Source organism: Perissodus microlepis, chromosome 11 (genome assembly GCF_051167445.1).
Source record: "Perissodus microlepis isolate ML-2025 ecotype Zambia chromosome 11, ASM5116744v1, whole genome shotgun sequence".
In the NCBI taxonomy this organism is placed as follows: domain Eukaryota; kingdom Metazoa; phylum Chordata; class Actinopteri; order Cichliformes; family Cichlidae; genus Perissodus; species Perissodus microlepis.
In genome coordinates this window covers 13,300,593-13,320,598 of record NC_140471.1, presented here as the reverse complement: position 1 = coordinate 13,320,598, position 20,006 = coordinate 13,300,593, and the positions used below count along the sequence as shown (strand labels likewise).

At 39.7% G+C, this 20,006-nt stretch overlaps 1 protein-coding gene across 5 annotated transcripts in view; it reads left to right on the top strand.

Annotated features, from left to right (window-relative positions):
• ulk4 (unc-51 like kinase 4) overlaps positions 1-20,006 on the top strand; it is an 82,044-nt gene that overhangs the window by 47,559 nt on the left and 14,479 nt on the right. For 2 of the 5 annotated variants that reach the window (XM_084945127.1, XM_084945130.1), the window contains 6 exons: positions 747-936; positions 1,849-1,941; positions 6,867-6,915; positions 8,570-8,675; positions 16,312-16,478; positions 18,319-18,420. In XM_084945127.1, the coding sequence (XP_084801253.1) occupies positions 747-936; positions 1,849-1,941; positions 6,867-6,915; positions 8,570-8,675; positions 16,312-16,478; positions 18,319-18,420 (707 nt within the window). The other 3 variants (XR_014801748.1, XM_084945128.1, XM_084945129.1) reach the window with 3 other exon arrangements.

The following is a 20,006-nucleotide window of genomic DNA, read 5'->3' as shown; positions in this document are numbered from 1 at the left end:
GCCACTGTTGTATATTTTCTGCTGTGCTTGAGATCGTTGTCCTGTTGCATGACCTAGTTTCAGCCAAACTTCATCTGTCAGACACACAGCCTTCCATTTGACTTAATAATTTGGTATGATAAAATACTTTAGTATAAGGAGGAGTTCGTGGTTGACCCAATGATTGCAGGGTACCAAAGTCCTATTGCTGCAAAACTGAGGCCTGTAGAGTCAGAGATTTAGGTCTTAGATTTTTCCTTAGACTATGATCATTCTTTAATCCTTAATCTAAAGTTTTGTGACATCCTAAAGTTTCAAATGCCATTCAGCAAATTCATTCAGAATTGTTTATGCATATTATTGTCACCTCAGAACCCATTGTCCCCTTTCATTTATGGAAGTAAATCACGTGACATATACTTGTCCAACTAACACTAACTACCCCGACCCCCAACACACACTAATCTAATTTAATTGACATAATACTTTCCCTAGCTGCTTACCCTAACCATCAAAAATGAACCCTTAGCCTACACCTAACCATAACATAATTGTAACCCTGACACTAAAACCACATTTTGAGTTTCAAAAATGCCTTCAAACTTGTGGAGACTTGGATTTTGTCCCAATAAGGGCTGTTGGTCTCCACAAGTATAGTAAACTTGCAATTTTTGGTCCCCACAAAGATATGAAAACATGGTACACACAGTATTCTAAACACTTACTCCTAATAATACTCTCTCTTCCTGTCTTTGTGTGTGGTGCAGTGGAGTGGTCTGTGTTTGTTTTGAGGGTGTTGTCTGAACTCAGTCTAATCCTGCTGGTCCATGATGGTGTTGATACTGAGGTAAAAGAGGAAAGGACAGAGGAAAATAAAGAGAGAAATGAGAAGGAAGGAAAGGCGGCAGAGGAAAGAGGGGATGGACTCTCGTGTATCACTGAATCTCTCCTTTCAAGGTTGGTCTGGTTTATTCTAAGTGCAGCTTCAGTGTTTCTAGATTCCTCCTGTATTTGCTGTCTCTATAGGAACAGATACTTTCCCCTTGAATGACATTTTTAAAATCACTACAGCTTAACCAAAATAATGACAGACTGTCAGTTTAAATGATAGATATAATAATATGTAATATACAATACTAAAGTCATTTCTACCCACTCTTTTGTGCTAAGGTGTTTATGTTCACATTAAAGCAAAATTTCTCTTGACTATTTTACAACCAAGACAATAAGTCTAATTTACATAAACATAATATTATAACCAAAAGAGCTTCATTAGTGATGGTGCCAGGTTAAAGACAGCTCAGTTGCAACAGATGATTTCAGAGTTGATCTTTAAAAGTCTGAGACTGAAGTATAGAAGTCTAACAATGAAAAATTGTTGTAATAGGGTTTTTTTTGAAGATGTATATCAGATATAAATGATATGGTGTGGATTTGTTGATATCAAACCTCTTTATAATATGTTGTAGTTTGTAAAATGCTTCTACAAATACAGAAAACTGGCAAGTGACTGTTCAATCTATGAAAAGGGGACAATGCATTTTACACAAGTCAAAGAATAGCTACACAGTACAAAAAAGATGCTTGTATGATAGCCTCACAGGTTACCGCTTGTTCACTTTTATTTCTACCAATATTTCTCCTCCTCAAAGTCACTCCTTTCTTCCTCCCAGTTTCTCCCCTAGCTGCTTCTGTCTACGTTCTTTTCTCTGCTTCTCCTATTATAAGTCTAGTTCTCCCCTCCCCCTCTTCTTCACCCCTCTCTCCAGATCTGTTCTAGTTTACTCTCTCTTACTAATGATCAGAACACTGCATTAATTATTAACACTTCGAAAGCCAAATGTTGTACTCAGACATGTTTATGTCTAGGTACGAGACTCTTCTACGAGCACCGGAGCCTATACTCCTCCATGCACTCAAACTGTTGGTATCAATGACTGAACACAACAGTCAGACCTGCAGGTAATGTGAACACATCAGCCACACACACAATTAATCACAGACAAGAAAGACTGTTGAAACATGACCTTGCTAATATGAACTTTACTTGTAATCTTTATTAGGATAATGTTGTTTACTGGTAATATAGTAAAGAAAGTATTACAAAATACTCCTAGCATCCATTAAAATCCATTATCTGCTTCTCTATTTTTTTTCCAAGACGCAGAATAGGTAGCACGCAAGTATTTTGCAGTCCTAGCAGGTTCAGATACAAATATACACGGGCGCATTTTAGGCACTCTGTAATGTTTTAATGCCAAGGCCATTCATTCCCAATTCAGCACTGTGAATCATTCACACACTGCGCACACACACACACACACACACACACACACACACACACACACACACACAGATGAATGTTCACTGTCTTAAGCACACACAAACACACTCCTCCGTATTATAAGCAGTGATTTATTTGCCAACTCCAGAACACAGATATACACAAATGATTATTTGCTTGTTGTAGGTGATGCACATTCAGAGCTAATAGCAACAAAACCTTCACAGCTCCAGCACTGCTGGTGATCTGCATTCAATGACACCCTTTGAGCACCCTTAAAGGCGGCATTTTCTACATTAGTAATCAGTTTAGTGGCAGGCATAAGGTGCTGTATCAGCTGAGATGTGTAAAGACTTGACATGTTGTGCTGATATACCTTGGCACACTAGCTAGTCCAGAGAAGCTTTGCTTAAAAATGCGACACACGTTCTTTAAATATACGACACTAAGACAAAATTATTGCTCGCGTTGAAGTGAGATTCACTACTGCATAATGTGGAAGTAATTCACTATGCAGGAATTTAAAAAACATCGCTCAAAAAAGCAGTCATCTGACACCCAAATAAAAAGTGATAATGATGTGTTGCTGTTGCACAGGAAATTTGCTGATTCCTTGTCTAGCCATGAGATGACTCACTTGTGTGTGCATGTTGTGTGTGTGTGTGTGTGTGTGTGTGTGTGCGTGCACGTGTGCGTAAACACATGTGTGTGCACGATGATGTATGTGTGTTTTATAGATGTGCTTTGACAGCAGCTGTCAGTAAGTCTTGATTCTCTGGTCATCTGTCTTCTCTTCTCAACTGTTGGCAGGGATAGAAAGTGTGGGTGAAAAGAGAGGAGGCAGAAAGATTGAGGAAGGGAAGTGGATAAAGGTGCCAGGAAAAGGATAGGAGGAGGAACTAGGAAAGAGAATCTTGGGAGAAAAGAAAATGTTGATGAGGCCAGAAGGGTTGAGAATAAAGGAGAAGTGTTAATTGGTTAGAAAGTATAATTAGATGTGTGTCACCTGGCTCAGAAGATAACTGGAGGAAAGAGCAGGGGAAAACTGTAAAACTATGTGCAGTTTACACTATGAGATACACATTTCAGCTCAGGAACACTATGTTGTAAACTGTAGTTGTTACTTCAACAATACTCTCAGCATTTTTAGATTTAGTTGACTCTGTGTAAGGCATGCTCTATTTTAGCTCTAGAAATGCAGTCATTCATATTGGTGGAACACAAATTGGACATGGACATGTACCTGGTCAAATGCTGCAGTTGATCCAGAGATTTACATTTAATCCTTCATCTTTAATCACTAAGTATTAATTTGGAACAATGATTAAGCCTCTGTTTTGTGGTTTCCTCATTTCCATCCCAGCTTCTTTCCACATTTTATCTTCTCCAGCAATAATAGTTCAACAAATCTCTAATCACTGCCAGTCACCTTCCATCTCTATCCATCCCATCCTCCTCTACTCCTAGAGTTTAAAGTTCGTCCTCACAGCTGAGTATGCCCCTACTTCTCTTATCAGTAATATTACCCCATTTCGTCTCCATCCTTCTCTTCCACCACCTCTCCTCATCCCCCTTTTTCTTAGACACAAGTAGAGTGACGTGAACTTTTCAAATTGGTGTCAGGACTCTTTCCTCTACATCTGTTTTTGCGCTCACTCTTTTCCTTTGACATTATTAACAACATTTTACATTTTTTTTCTCTGCCTCCCTCGCTCTCATTCTCTCACCATCTCTAATTTATTAACATTAGTCCACATTTTTCTCTTTCTCTGTGCCCTTTCTCCACAACTTTCCCTCCATCACTGCGGTTATACAATCAGAAATTAAATTGCCTGGGTCTTGGTTAGATAAGTGTGGCTATGAAGCCAGCCGAGCAGTAATTAGATGGTAAATTGGGGACATTAACGTTGGGAAGGCAGCCTGCTGTCTCTCTCTCCATTATCACAGTCCAGACACACCTTCAAACAACTACATTTACTATGACCTTTAGCCGGAGAACCTCATGCTGTGTGGTTACATATGTGTTTGCCCATGGATTTTCAATTTCCTTTAAGGCATCCTTTCAGCATGCCTGTATGCCATATGTGTCGATGTGGTATTTTCACGCATACCCATCAACAAAGTAAAGAGGTAGTATTTGTCATAGTTTAACAGTACTGGCTGTTTATAGATTTTATTTTGATAAGATTTTATATTTAAACAACTCATGTTTTCTGCCTGTTCTTTCCTTTTAATATGGACTCATAGACTCAGAGTCTATGAGTCTAAATCCATTATATCAAATTGCAGTACTTAATTGGACACCAACATCTCTCTGTTCCATGTAAAGTGGATTCATTAACTGTTAACACAAAAGTGGCCATTTTCTCAGGCTAAAACGCTGTAATTGCCTCTAACAGCCTGTTTTACTGGTCTTACTCTCCACTGTAAATAAATGGAAAAAAAGGTCTTTTTTTAAGTTAGTTATTAGAAAAAAGTGTCATTTTCCTCTCTAGGCAAGTACTAATACATTATGGTATCAGATAATTTGTCAGTGCTGTTAATTATAAGCCCCTGACTGTAGCTATCTACTTCGTTGTATTTATCATCTCTTTATGTGCAAAAAGGTTTCATTTTGAATTTTGTTAGCTTTACAAAGCTGTGTAGCTGACATAATGTATGTAAACTAGAGTAGAGCTGAGGTTAATAAGCGCATACTGTGGTATTTATTGCATTACCTCTAATGAAACAGCTGTTGAGTGAATGTGTGATGTGATGATGATGCAGTGCAGCATTGTCTCGTCTGTGTTTTCCTATTATAGGTTGTCTGTTGAACCCTGTTCATTGTATGCTGTTGCGCCCTGTGTCCTGATGAATGGCTGGTAGTTTAAAGGTGGTCCAGTTTATCATGTTGTGCTGGCCTGGCCTGTCCTTTCATCTCTGAGCCTGTCACCTCTCTAATAGGAGGCCATCCATCACATCTACAAGCAAACAATCAGACCCAAACAATAACAAATGCACGCACACACACACACACACACACACACACACACTTTAACACATGTCTAAAAGGTTGAACTGTACATTAAAATACATCACCATGGCAGGTAAAGAGAACCTACAAAAGCAATTCATTACGTTCCTTAAATTCACATTTCTTCAAGCTTCCTGCACCTGTAGTCAGTGATTGTTTTCAGTAAAGATTATGGAGATTGAGTGACTGCAACTAAAGATAAAGTTACACTGTGCTTATACTTTTGTGGTGCTGATGACAGCATCCATCAGAATATCTCAATTCACCAAAGTAAATCTAACAATGTAACCATGAAGGGATCTAATGTTACTAACTAAAACCACAAAGTTAACTATTAAACAATAGTTACATGATGCCCAGGAAGTACGTGCAGTGGTGTAGAGAATATGTTATCATCATGAAACATGCATGCTTTGTTCTGGCTCTTTGTATACAAGGTAGGTGAGAGGACATCAGTATCTGATGGAACAAGGAAACATAAAAGAACAAACACTCACAGAAGACAGTATATAAGTACAAATTACCTGTAAGTGGTTAAAAAAAAAAAAAAGACGCTTGAGCTCTGAGGACAGCCTGAGATGATCATTTGGTATTCTTTGCTGTTCATATGTTCTTTTTACTTAGTCATCTGACTTTGTTTGTTTGTTTGTTTTAATGAAAATGCCTCCAAGTTAATGAGCCATTGTTTCTAGAAGCAGCACACCAATAAAATGCTGTCCCATATTTGTAATGAAGTGGAACATTTTGTTTGCTAATTTTAAAAAAGGGGCACTTTTTTAAGTTTAAATCCACATTTCCATAGGTTGAATGATCCTGCTGGAGAACCTATAAATCACAGTTAGAACATGGACAGATTTATAAATCAGTGGGCAGGCTTTGTTACCGTCAGAATATCAACACCTGTCTGATTTTTGCTAGTTTTATTCACATTACTGCCTGAATGCTTTCTTGCTTACTAATTCACAAAGACCCATAAACAAAACGTGCGTGCATATATGTAGACACTCCACCCACTCAGTAACTGATTGAGGTTTAAAGAAGATCAATCAAGAAGTAGACAGAATGTCATTATTAATACAAACATCCATCTCCCTCCCTCCATCTTTCTTCTTCTGTGTCTCTTGCCTTTTCCCCCCAAGCTTTTCAGTGTGGATTTATCCACATTACTCCTTTTTATTTTCCATTTTCCTCTCATTCGTTTGTTCCTCCACCTCCTCCACCTCACACCTCTTCTCTAATCTTCCCTCTTTTTCCTCCACTTTGCAAAATGTAATCTTTTCTAACCTTATTTTGCTTTAAACTCTCATCACCTTTTTCCATGTCCTTCCCTCTTGTCTCTCACCTGCTTTTACTTCATCTGCTCACATCACTTCTTCTCTTTTTCTTCTCGCAATTCCACTGGTACTAGACAGAAGTCATTGTACCAGAACTCCACCCTTAATGAAGATGAAATAGCCAATTTTATCTGCTTGTGTGTGAGTGTGCAAACAGCATACCTGAACAGCACATTTAAAACATTAAATTAATTCCTTGCCCTGATTTTTCTGCTGCTACCTAAAGTGTATATTCTCTTTTTCTTCTCCTTTTCAGGTTGATCAAACGTAGTAGGATCCTACCAATGGTCTTTCAGCTCATTATGGTAAGAAAGCAGTGATGTTTCATCATTTAGTCTTCAAGCCAGTATCTAAGTTACTTTACGAGTCAAACTGGTCAGTAAATTCAGTGCAGTTTTAAAATAAGCTCATCAAAGTTTGTATTATCGTAGCATTTCTATTCTGTTTCTATTCAGTCTATTATGTCTGTTTCCTTCTTTTTGGTCTCTCCTTCCATCTAACCCTCAAATGTTTATGTAAATTAGTTTGAATAATGTTGACCTATTAGAGGGCTGGTGTAATTGACTAGCAGGTCAGCAGCAGGGAGGAGGAACGGTTAATAGAGTGAAAAGATGAACTCTGCTATTAAGATCATGTACAAGGGCTTGCACGCAAACACATGGCACTCGTCTGTTCTCAGTGAGCCATAACAGTGTTTCCAGTAAACCATTTCACCTGACCCTTTTTGCATGCGAACAATTTAATGCACCCACCAACACAGTACAACCAAACCAGCTCTAATTTATGCTTCACACAAACACATGCACTCACACAAACGCGCACACTCAATAACGCTGTTCTGCATGGCTGCCTGTCCAGCCCCAGCTAGCTGATACAGAATTTTAAACACTGCTGTCCAACAGCCTGATTAACTCGTCTCCTGATTGTTTACTCCTGCCTGAACCAGTCATGTCTGGATCCATTAGTGCCGTCTATATTGCTCACATTTGAATTGATTTATACTCCCTGAAACTCTCTGATGTAGATTGATTACACCTGTCGCTGGTGATCACGCTTGTCATGGAGAAACTCACCTAATTGTATTTGTCTAAATGATGTAGTAGTTCTGCTTCAGACATGAAAGGACCTCAGGGTGCTGGTTAGACCACGGCTCTGAACGGGGTGTTAGCCGTGCCTGAGGTGGCAAAAGACTGATCAGAGGGGATTGCTTGCAGTAAATGCCTTAACAAATCCTGCCTGGCTGAAAGTGTTCACAGTGCAGCTACACCGCTTATGCAAGTCAGATACTTATCCCTTCATGTGCAAGGTCCAAGTTAAACTTTGGTTTGCCGTTCCTCACTGTCCATTGTCAGCTTTATGCTTTTAGTGAGAACGTACAGTACAGTGCAGTATTTTATAGCTTTTTAGTCTTTAAAGATCAAAATAGATTAGCTTTGTCATTTGTGGCTCCTGACAGGCAGTTTGTCCTCAGCACAAACTGATGTCATTGTCTCCAGCCGCAGGCAATTGCACATGATGAGTACTAGCCAGGCTAATCACCACGTACACAGATCACACCGATGTGCACCAACCCTGCAGGCAGAGCTGGTGTATCTCAGAGAGGATCAAATAGTGAAGTGGGGGCAGAAGGGGGAAGGAGAAGTGAATTACTGTAGGAGGGAGGAGAGAATATTTTGAAAAGAGGAGAAAGATGAAGTAAGAGGAGTAAATAGGATGGGTAAGAGGGAGGTGAAGATTACACTTTCAGTCTTTAAAAACAAATAAATAAAGGCGCCTTTTTTAATAAAACAATCCACTACTTTATTAAATAATTAACTGTGTTCTCAAGACAGTATATGCAGTATAAATAGCAAAATGATGACAAAGCCATGTTAGATATTAGCTGTTTTGGGTTAATTGTGAAATGTTATAAGCAAACCTGTAATTTACTTATCCTGTGTCTGTCTCCTGTTTTTCTAGGCCAATAGAAGTAACGTTATCAGTGGGATAGTCCAAAATGCAGTTGTTTTGCTCTGCAATCTTAGTGAGGGCACAATCCAGGATCAGCAACCACTGTATCAACAAGGTAGAGTGTGTCTGAATTCCTCATGGAGAGAAAGATCCAGATTTTCTCTCCTTTAAAAGGTACTAAATTCTTCTTATATTTTCCTGCATTGTGTTGCAACACATGTACTATTATCAAGGACACTTAGTCATCGAAAGGCATCTGTTCTGCTCACATTAGTGATTGTTATGTTACTTGTTGACATCCCTGATACCCGACCACACTGTAGTGTAATGCTTATTCAGGTCAGCAACCTTGGCTGTGTGTGCCTGAGGCGGAGGCCATGCTTTTTGTCTCTCAGCTACTGTGAATAATCTGAGATTTTCCTGTCAATTGCAAGTGATTCCAGGGGATCCTTAGGGAGAAGTCAAATTTATGTTTTTTGTCCTCTTGGTGTGAGGACATTTTTCGGAAGTCTAGTTTAGGCCTATTCTGGCCATGAAGAGTTAGTTGGGGATTAGGACTTTAATTAGGAGGAAGCAATAGTGAGGCACAAAGCTTCGGTACACTGTGGATGCCTGCCCAGAATATTTGTGTGTGTGTGTGTGTGTGTGTGTGTGTGTGTGTGTGTGTGTGTGTGTGTGTGTGTGTGTGTGTGTGTGTGTGTGTGTGTGTGTGTGTGTGTGTGAGCGTGTGTGTGTAAGTAAATGTTTCAGCACCCACAGTTCAACAGTGTGATTGCAACACCACAATAACACACATTTTCTCAAGTTTCTATTTGAGGACTGTGTTCATTTCTTTCTTTCTTTTTTATTCACTCATCATTCTGTTTCATTTTGTCCATCTTTATATACTTGCATACTAACTCCTCCTCTCCCTCTGTTTCCATTGGGTCAGCAATGCAGCAGTCTTGAAGTCAGCATCATTATCATCCAATCAGCACCTCTCTCAACAAGAATCTGTCAACCCAGCACTAATACTGGCCTGGCAATTAACGCTATCTCCACTCCTCTCCTCTTGTTCTCTTCCCTCCTCTCCTCCTCTCCTTTTTGTCTCGTGCTATCAGCCACTTTTCCAATCTACTCAGCTCACATCTTAGCCCCTCATCTCCTTTCCTTCCTCGCGTCTGTTCCCAGTTTTACCCTCTCCCATCTCCTCTATTTTGGGCTCCTGTTCTGCCTTCTCGTCTTTCTCCCTTGTTTTCCTTGTGGTCCCTCCAGATGAGTGTGGTGATGGCAAGAACGAAAGGAAAGGGAGAGAAGGAAAGAAGAGGAAAAGGGAGGAAGCGTGTATAATTGGGTTTTTAAGGTGTGACAGAGCGAGGAGGAGAAGGGTGGTGTTCTTGTTCATGTCTCTCTCTCTCTCTGTGTGTGTGTGTGTGTGTGTGTGTGTGTCTGTGTTAGGAGGCAGTGAAATAGACAGTGAAGAAGAGAAAAATAGGGAGGTGGTTTTTTTGTGCCTGTGTAACTGTATTTGCGCTTCTGCTTCTGTGTATCTGTGAGAAGAGGGTGTGTGTGCAGCAGTGAATGCAGGACAACCTCATATTTGTGTGCGTAAGAGAGAGAGAGTTGGGGAGATGAGGTTTATAATTGGGCAGATTTGCCTCCGACTGAGATAATACCCCCTGGGGAATGAAGACAGAGGAAGCAAAGAGGGAGAGAAACAGAGATAGAGAGGAAGAACAGATCAACGGAGGAAAAAAAGAAGATGGCACAAAAGCATGAAAGAGAAAAGGGATGGAAAATGACGGAGGCAGAAAAGCAAAATAGGAGGTAAAAAGGGTAGCATGAAGGTGAGAGAGGGAAGCATGGGACACACAGAGAGCGAGAATGTGTTGAATCTGGGTTGGAGACAGCAAGGGATAACACGCTAGAGGAGAAAATTGGAGGTTAAGATGAGTGACAGTTTGATAGCAGAAGAGATTTTGGGATGCAAGAGGGAAGAATAACTTGATGCCTTAGTGTGACATTTCTAAACAGAGTAAATATTTTAGGTGATAATGGATGATCGGCTTTAATTTGAAAACATGCAGCAGACTAAGGAAGAAAGTTTAGGCTCTAATCTGATCATACACGGATATAAAGCCTAGGGCTTCTCTGCCGAGAATAAATTTGAGACCAATTTTGCAGGCACACTGGCATGCAGGCTGTTATTTAATAAGGAAATGGTCACATCTAGAGCATGTCAAGCTCAGAAATTCAGCCCAACAGTTCAGAAATGTTTGCACCCTGAGTGAACCTTGAGTTTGGTCCTGGGTCGAGTGTCAGTTAAAGTGTGCTTATCCTTTTAATTAATTAAAGAGCTCCTCAGGGGCTCTGTTTGTCTTCAGAGTTCTTGACAGTCACTGTGGTGCCTCTCAAGGTTAAATCCATCACACTTCATTTATCATTATTTCTCTTGACCCTTGTAAGAAACTGAGATATTTCAGAAAATCTCTTCTGCTCCGATGTTATCTAGTTTCTTTCAATTTGCATTTCTAAATTCCCGTTTCAAATTGGTTTCAGCATAATTTCCCAAATGCATTCTCTAATAGTTCACACTGTGTCCATATGTGTCCAGTCAAAAATAATGCCCCCCAAGCATAATTTATACCATAAAAATCAGTCTTTTTTTCTTAATTAAGGGTGCAGTATTTCATTGTTTCATTGTCTTTGCATAAAGTTACATGTCTTCAGAGTCTCTACAGACCCAGAAAAATAGAAAAGATTACCATGCATGTCTCTGCAGATCAGAAAGAATGAAAATCAACTGTTTGGGTCTGCAGCCACCTTAAATAATAATAATAAAACAATAAAATCAGATAATCTGGCTGGGTGGAAAAAAATGGCTTGAGAAGCATGGGTTTTTCTGTTTATGCTATAAATTTAGACAACAGACTTGGTAGCTAACTGACATAAATAACACATCATTAACTATATGTTGGTTCCCTAAAGTCAGTTCACATTAACATTAGGGGGTACTCAGGCAGAAAAGGCATATCGGGCAGGTTATATTTGAAACTTAGACATGGAAGATTTGGAAGCATAAACGTGTGGTCCAAAGGTCTGTTATCATAGGAAATGTCACATTTATGAGTTACGGTACACAGAATTAAAATCAGCTAAAATATTATTTATTAATTATATGTACATCTTTCTTTCTTTTTTCTTTTTTCTTTTTTAGAGTAATATTCACCTGGACTTAAAGTAAAAAAGTTACATTTTTGACATTTTTAATTTTAATTGTTAGAATTCAGTTCCTGGCCCCACTTCTCTACATGCCCATCTCGATGTACTGTATTTTTCGGAGCATTAGGCACACCGGATTATAAGGCGCACTAAGTGAAACAAAACAGTCAGATAAGTCAAATTTTACTCAACTCATTCTTCTTGCTTTCTGCACTTCCGTACCAGTGATTCATTAACGTTGAATTTTCTCGCAGCTGCTCTATTCTCGTGTTGTTGCAGTATATTAATGACTAACCTCGTATTGTGGATGGATTATCTTAGTTGTTCTCCTGACTGAAGTTTACAGCATCCTGCCATGCGATTGCATTTGTCCCCAACCATCGGGAACCTTCACATTAACTTTTATCAAGTGGAAAAAAATTAGCATTCATCCTCCAGCTTCACTGTGTTTGTTATGCTAACATAGCTGTGTCGCTAGCAGTCAGGTAGCACATCATTATATACCAGCTAGTCCAACTTCAGTAACCCTACAAAAGTCACATGGTATATCATATTTCGGTGGAAACTAGCGAGCTAACTTCCTGCTAACTTCTAACTCCATTAAATTTATTACATTCTGTTTTCATGGATGCCTGGATATTAAACTTACTTGTTACACCTCATAAAGCAGCAACACTGATCATTTTATTAAAGATGAAAGAATTGAGACAGTTTTTAACTCTCAGTGATGCCGCAGTTTTTTGGACCTGAAGTGGGCGGAGTTTTGGACCCAGATTACTCCGCAAGGCTCCTGACTACAGTAGCCGTAATGCTCCGACAATCCATCAAGCGGTCTGGCTTCGTAGCTCAGCAAAGACGTAATAAAACATTTTTTGACAGATTTCTGAGTGCCATGTACCACATAAAATCGGTTTGAGGTCAGTAAGGACAACCAGAATTCATACATAACACGCACCAGATTATAAGGCGCACTGCAGATTTTTGTGAAAATTAAAGGATTTTAAGTGCACCTTTTAGTGCAGAAAATACGATAGATGTTTGTGTGGTATACTATACTATTATACAGCACATTCTATAAGCAGAAAAACATCGTCTTATAGTTAGGTCCATATATATATATTTGGACACGGACACGTTTTGTTTTTCTACCTGTTTACAGAAACATATTTATAGTTATATAATGACCTTAACAGAAGTTATATAAGTGGACATAATGTGTAGACTCTGAGCTTTCATTTGAGGTTGTCTTCATTTAAATTTGAGGAAGGGTTTAGAAGTTTTTAGCCACCCTTTTTTTAAAAGGACCACAAGTAATTGGCCATGAAATGGCTTTGACTCAAAGGCAATTTCATGGGCAGGTGTGGGCAATTCCTTCATTATGTCATTACCAATTAAGCAGATAAAAGGAGTTGATTTGAGGTGTGGTGCTTGCATTTTGGAAGATTTTGCTGTGAACAGACAACATGTGGTTGAAACAAGGATTACTTGTTTCACCTGCATGGAAAGCAGGTGAAACAAGTAATCCTTACACTGCAGAAACAGAAGAAAACCACCATTATCCATGGTGAAGAGAGCCCTTCACAACAGCCAACCAGGTGAACACCACTTTCCAGGAGGTAGGCATATCAATATCCAGGTCTATAATAAAGAGAAGACTGCATGAAAGTAAATACAGAGGGTTCATTGCAAGATGCAAGCCACTCATAAGCCTAAAGAATAGAAAGGGTATACTGGACTTTGCTAAAAAAAATATCTAAAAAAGGCAGCACAGGTCTGGAAAAACATCCTTTGGACAGATGAAACCAAGAGCAATCTCTTCCAGAATGAAAAGGAGGAAACCCAGCAACTGGTGATGTCCATGAGTTCAAGACTTCAGGCTGTCATTGCCGGCAAAGGGTTTTCAAACAAGTATTAGAAATGATTGATTTTACTAATGATTTTTACTAGTGAAAGATTTTATTTTCAGTTCTTTGTCCAATTACTTTTGAGCCCCTAAAAAGAATGGATTGTGTTAAAGTTGTCTCGGCACGAAGACTGTAGGTGCTACCATTTACTTACATACTTTTTTCTTAGTTTAATTTTAATGTGAATTTTGACACAAGAACATAACTTTATAACAAAGAACAGATGTGTTGCTTGGAAGAGCCAGCTGTAGGACTCAGGATGACTGAGGATAAGGGCTGAACAGATGGAGTGAAGGGCAGGCGATGGTGGAAGCATGGTTGGTTGGATGGACAAGAAGCAGCGATAGCAGAAGCAGTGTTAAGTAGGGGTGAAGGTTTGTCTTTAAGGGTTAGGGTTAAATATGCAAACTATTGCATCCCATATCTTTTTCTTAACACCTTCTCTTGACCTTGACATATAATGTCATAAGGCCCCCAGGAAAGAAGAGGAATTTATGAAACCATAACCATTTGTAAACACTTGCATTAGGCTTTATAAATATGCATCAATGGCAGATGCGGCTCATTAGACTTGTACAATGTGGAGAAAGTTTTGGACCATTCCTCCTACAAAACTGTTTTAGTTTATCCATATTTCTAGAATGTCTTCAATGAACAGCTCTTTCCTCATCATGCCACAACATCTCACTTGTTAAGGTCAGCACTCTGACTTGGCCATCCCAAAACATGAATTTTCATTCTCTTTCATCCATTCTGTTGTTTATTTACTAGTGTGATTTGGGTCAGTATCTTCTTGTATCACCCAGGCTCTCCTAAACTTCAGGTCATGAACTGTTGCCCTGAATTGTGCTTTTAAAAGTTCAAGATACAATTTTGAATTAATCAGTCCCTCCATCAGGCCCCGAGGCCAAACATAGCTATGTGGATTTTTGCCAGAAAGTTCCAATTTTGTCTCATCTGTCCATGAAATATTTGTCCCACAAGCAAACCGGAAATGTGCTGCTTTATTTATTTATTGTTGGACAGCCTTTGTGACCTTCCATTAACACCATTCCTAGTCAGCGTTTTTCATTGACACACAACACAAAGATTTAGCAAGGTGTAAAGCTTTCTGCGGGTGTTTTGCTGTCAGTCAGTAGTTGCGGTATTGGTGTGATATTTACAGTTTGTCCATTTACTCAGTTTGTAGACAGCTTGTTTCAGTGCCAGCTGATGCATACCTTTGCATATGCTTTTGTAACTTTTCCACCTTTGTCCACCCTTAAAAAGCTTCTGTTAAGGTCATTTTAGTGTAATTAAGGAGTCATTTCTCTGTCTTTTTTAAAAAAGAGCACACTTGGTGAGTAGTAATAATCAGCAAGTATCAGCAGCATAATACACAAAAACTATCTAAGTGGGACTGTGTTGTCAAGTTGCATTAACAGGACAAGTCTTTTTTGATTGAACAGTCAAAAGTAGAGCAGCTTGTCTAATTAATTATGAGATTGTTTGACAGTGTAACAGTACATCTCGCTGACAGCAGGCAAACTTAATGGCTTTCTAGTGTCTGCAGTGTTGCACTTTCACTCTCAAAAATAAACACGACATCCACAGTCTAAATAAAGATCTGTTGGAAGACGAAAACAAAACTGGGTGAATTTTCCCTAGTGAAGACTATGATTTAATACACATGGTTATATAACTAAGTTTTTGTGCACAGAAGTAGAAATGAAGGACAAATCTGGGCGTATTGATTGTCTAGGTATTGTTATATTTATGGGCACTGCATGTGTCATGTCTTCACTGTGACTATCCTCTGTGTCACTTTAAATTTAATAGTGATATAACATGGGTTTGCACTTTAGTAGGTGCTATTCATAGCTTTGCAAGAGGTAACAACCTCATGTTGTACATTGGAAAGTTATGTAGGGAGAGACTGAGTGAGGTGAGAGAACAGACAAAAAAAGATAAGAATGAGTTTTTGGATGAGTGTGTAGTGAGTTGTCTTGTTGCCTCTGCTGCCCTTATGTACTTTCTCATGAAGGGACTGTAACCCTGCACAGTTCAGTGTCGTATTCAAACAGTTTGCTCTGATGTGCAGATTGGTAATAATAAAATGTTAATTGAATTAAGCTTGCATATAGGCAATCAGTCTGCTCTGTAGCTGAATCAGAGCCTGAAGTTACAGATATTTATGGGTATAGTCTAATTTTTTTCCAGCTATAGAAACATTTTTGGTTCACATGAACTTAAAGATGTTCTTGTGAATGTAATAATGTAATTGTGGTAATGTGCGTGAATTGCTTTTTGTTTCTCTTTGTTTAATAAAATGTATCGTGAACACAGGGCCCCTCAAAAAGACAAACATCTAATATATAGATCATTATAACATATAGAATATATTAACTGATACAATTTGTATTAAACTGGTTAAAGATTTTTGGCAGTTAAAGTGACAAAGCCGTCCTTAATTAGGTTCTCTTATATTATTATCCTCATTTTTTATGTTCATGGCTTAATAGGTTAACAATTTATATAGGCTGACAAGTTCCCATAATGCACTGGGCATATCCAAAGCTCTGCAAAGATACAAGTTACCAAGTAACCCAAGAAAACTAAGAAATCATAGTTCAGATACAATCTTCTCCACTTTTCTTGAATACACAGGGCTTATTGAGGTGGTGGTTTGTACCCTCTCAGAAGCTGCGCTTGCTCATCTAGATAGAGAGGAGCATGCTGGAAGGAAGGTCGGCCACGTTGTGCTACAAGCTCTGTTGGAACTGCTTCACAACGTCCTTAAGCAAACATCAGTTGTTGTCCGCTCTGCCCTGCAGGTATGAACACTCAGACACGCCTGATGAACACAAACTTTACAGCTGACTGATGTTCCTTTGTGATTTCATCATGGTCCTCAAAGATGCACAGAGAGCAAACAAGAACTGCCATGTCTGAAAGATCATCGCTGGTGATGTGAGCTGGTTCTCCACCTACAACCCAGCAGTTTTCAGTTAAAGAGTCACACCGGAAGAGATCCAGTGCGCACACTGCAGAGGTGCAAGTACAAGAGGAAATAACAGGAGTTTAACTGAAATAGCAGCCAAACTAGAAACTGTGTGAGCATACCAGAGAAGGAGATCATGAAAGGGAGATCATTCAAATTTAAATCAAGTGTGTTTTTTGATATTTTTATGGGCCCATTCCCCTAAAAGAAACTTAAAGAAAACTAAATATTAAGGAATCCAGGCATAATTTCAGTATCACACACTTTCAAAACGCTCAACGGTCCTTGCAAAGACATCCTTAAAGAGCCACAAGCCTTAATTTAGAAAATAATACTAAATTATTGTTATTTGTTAGTTTCTTTTGGCTTCATCCTGTGAAATTGGTCCTTTTAGGCTCATGTATGTCCTACAGTGATTCACCACTTTTTGCCAACTTCATCTTTGGTGAGTGCGGATTCACCGACAGAATCACAAAGTGTACTTCCTCAAAATGTTGCCCTTGTATCACGTCCCTGAAGGCATGTGTCTGTGTGTGTTTGAGTGTGTGTGCCCCTTAAAGTATACAGTGAAAGCTAGCAGGTTTAAGCAACTGCAATATTGAAGTTGTGGACTCAGGAGAAAGGGTATGAAGTCCTGAATCCATGGGACGCACACACACACACACACACACACACACACACACACACACACACAAGCATACACAGAGGGGCCTGTCTGGCTATGTCCCTGCGGCCTCATTATCACTGCTGGCTTTGTCCTTAGCTTGCCTCACTACATACACATCCACGCGCACACACTCACACTCTCGGATTGGCACACACACATCAGCCCCCATCTCCCCATAGTGTGCACCCCAGCCCAGCACATACATATTAATGCCCGGACAGGGGGTGGGGGGACTAAAGTGAAGGCAGGGTAAAAGACTGGGTGAAAGAGAGGACAGAAAAAAAGAGAAGGATGGTTGGAGAGATAGGAGAGACTGAGATGGAAAAGGCAACAAGCAGAATCTGCAGCGGAAATCAATTCTGCGAGAAATGCAAAGCTCATTAAAAAGAAAACTTCAGCCCAAACCAAATTCATTTGGGTAATAAGGTCTGATAAGGAGAAAGGACATGACTAGACCGCTTTTCTCAAAATATTACTCAGTTGGTCAAGAGGGAGCATGTCAGAGATTATATACAGTACACTACAGAAGGAAAAAATAGGACAAGCGTAGCAGAGACTTTGGGAAAGAGACAAAATATGTGCTGTTATTAATCACATTAGCCCATCACTAATTGGCCTGAAGTTCCACTACAGGCAGGAAGTGAAGTAAAATAAGCCAAAGTAAGTCACAGAGGTGCTAATAATGAGGGGCAAAAGAGATGACGCCTTGAGAATGAGATGCAAAAATAACTTTGTGACAAAAAAATGTTCAGCTTATGTTATCCTCAGAACTTAAAGAAGGTTTAGAATAACATAATATGTAGAAAAAAACACAAATTCCCTGTCTTCATCTATCAGGGTGTCTTTCTGTGTATGTCTCAGTTTGTCAGAATAAGTCTTGGCAGGTCCCTGGATCCATCGTTATTGACTGTCAAATCTCTATAAATGATTTAATGTGTGTGTATGTGTGCGTGCGCGCCTGTGTGTGTGTGTGTGTGTGTGTGCGCGTCTTTGCACGTGTGTATAGAGCCAGAGGCTATCTTGTCCAGCAGCAGAGACGGAGGCAGCAGAGAAGCTGCTCCTAGCCAACAGACCCCTGGGCCAACTCAGCACACACCTCATTCACATGGTGAGACCAACACTCACAGATCCTGTGCATGTCTGCGCATGTAAATGTGTTGTGTGCATATATATTTTTTATGGTTGTTTCTGTTTGCATGTTTATATACATGTAAATATATGCTGGATACAGTGGCAAATAGTGTGTTCTTGTACATAACACGTGTGTGTGTATTTTTTTTAAATGCACTATGTTGTGCAGAGCTGATGCTCAGGTGGATAGGGCACATATCACCTGGGCTAACGCAGCTCCCTGCTTGTATCCAGGCCAACCAGCCCTGGGTTCCAGTGTTAACACATGTCCATCTCTATTATGCTACCTGAATTAGATAAAAGTGCCAGTAACCAAAAAATTTGTCACATATACAGCTCAAAGTAGGTTATTCTTTAGTTATACACTAGGTCTCCAAATAAATCAATTAAGATCAGCAAAATAATCAGCTGCATCTGCATCTTGACTAAATATTTCTAGAGAAATATCTCACTGCACCACACTGTATGTGTTTCTTTGTTATTAGGAGTAAACTGTAGGAGTTAACTGGACAGTTGAAAGTGCGTGCATGGACCATCTAATTCCTTCAATTAGAAAAGCTGTGTGCTCCGTGAATATTGTGTGTCTATTTAAAACTGATGATTGTCTACATTTACTGAAGTAATTGGTTTGCAGTTATTAAAGTTATTAATCCCAGGCATGTGCAGTGTCTGCTGGTACTAACACAGAACCTGATGAAGTCTAAAAACAGGAAGATAAGCATTGCAACAGTGTTGGTCTTTTGTTATCTCTGCAGCCAGTCAAACATCCATACCCACTGACACTAAACACAAATAAATATGTGATTAACGATATGGCGCCTTGCAATGAGATCGCACCAGCTGGGATGCTCATCAACATGATGGATTGGATTTATATAGCGCTTTTCAAGGCACCCAAAGCGCTTTACAATGCCACTATTCATTCACTCTCGCATTCACACACTGGTGGAGGCAAGCTACGGTTGTAGCCACAGCTGCCCTGGGGCAGACTGACAGAAGCGAGGCTGCCATATCGTGCCATCGGCCCCTCTGGCCAACACCAGTAGGCGGTAGGGTAAAGTGTCTTGCCCAAGGACACAACGACCAGGACAGAGAGCCCGGGGATCGAACCGGCAACCTTCCGGTTACAGATACGCTTCCCAACCCCCTGAGCCACGGTCGCCTTTACATGTTGATGTTCTTGCCCCTGAGTATTTAGTAGTCATTAGTACATTATTATATGAGTACTCAGTACTTAGGCCAAAAAGAGAGGGTGCTATGAGGCAGCACACTTCTGGGAAGTCTACGCCAGAGAGATGAAAGAGGAGGAGACTGTGGGGGATTTAAAAAAAAAAAAAGAAAGTCTCCAGGGATGGAAACAGACACTACACTTGACACATCGAGTGTTGTGTGGAAAAGTAGGCTGACCGAGCAGCTGACACACCCCCAGCCTTTGCATATATCGATAGATAGATAGATAGATTGGAAGTAAAGGTATGAAATTCTACTTGAACTCTGGCCACATTGTTATTAGTCTCATTGTGTATTCTCCCATTTAGTATCTTTTGGTTCTTGTTGTACTTT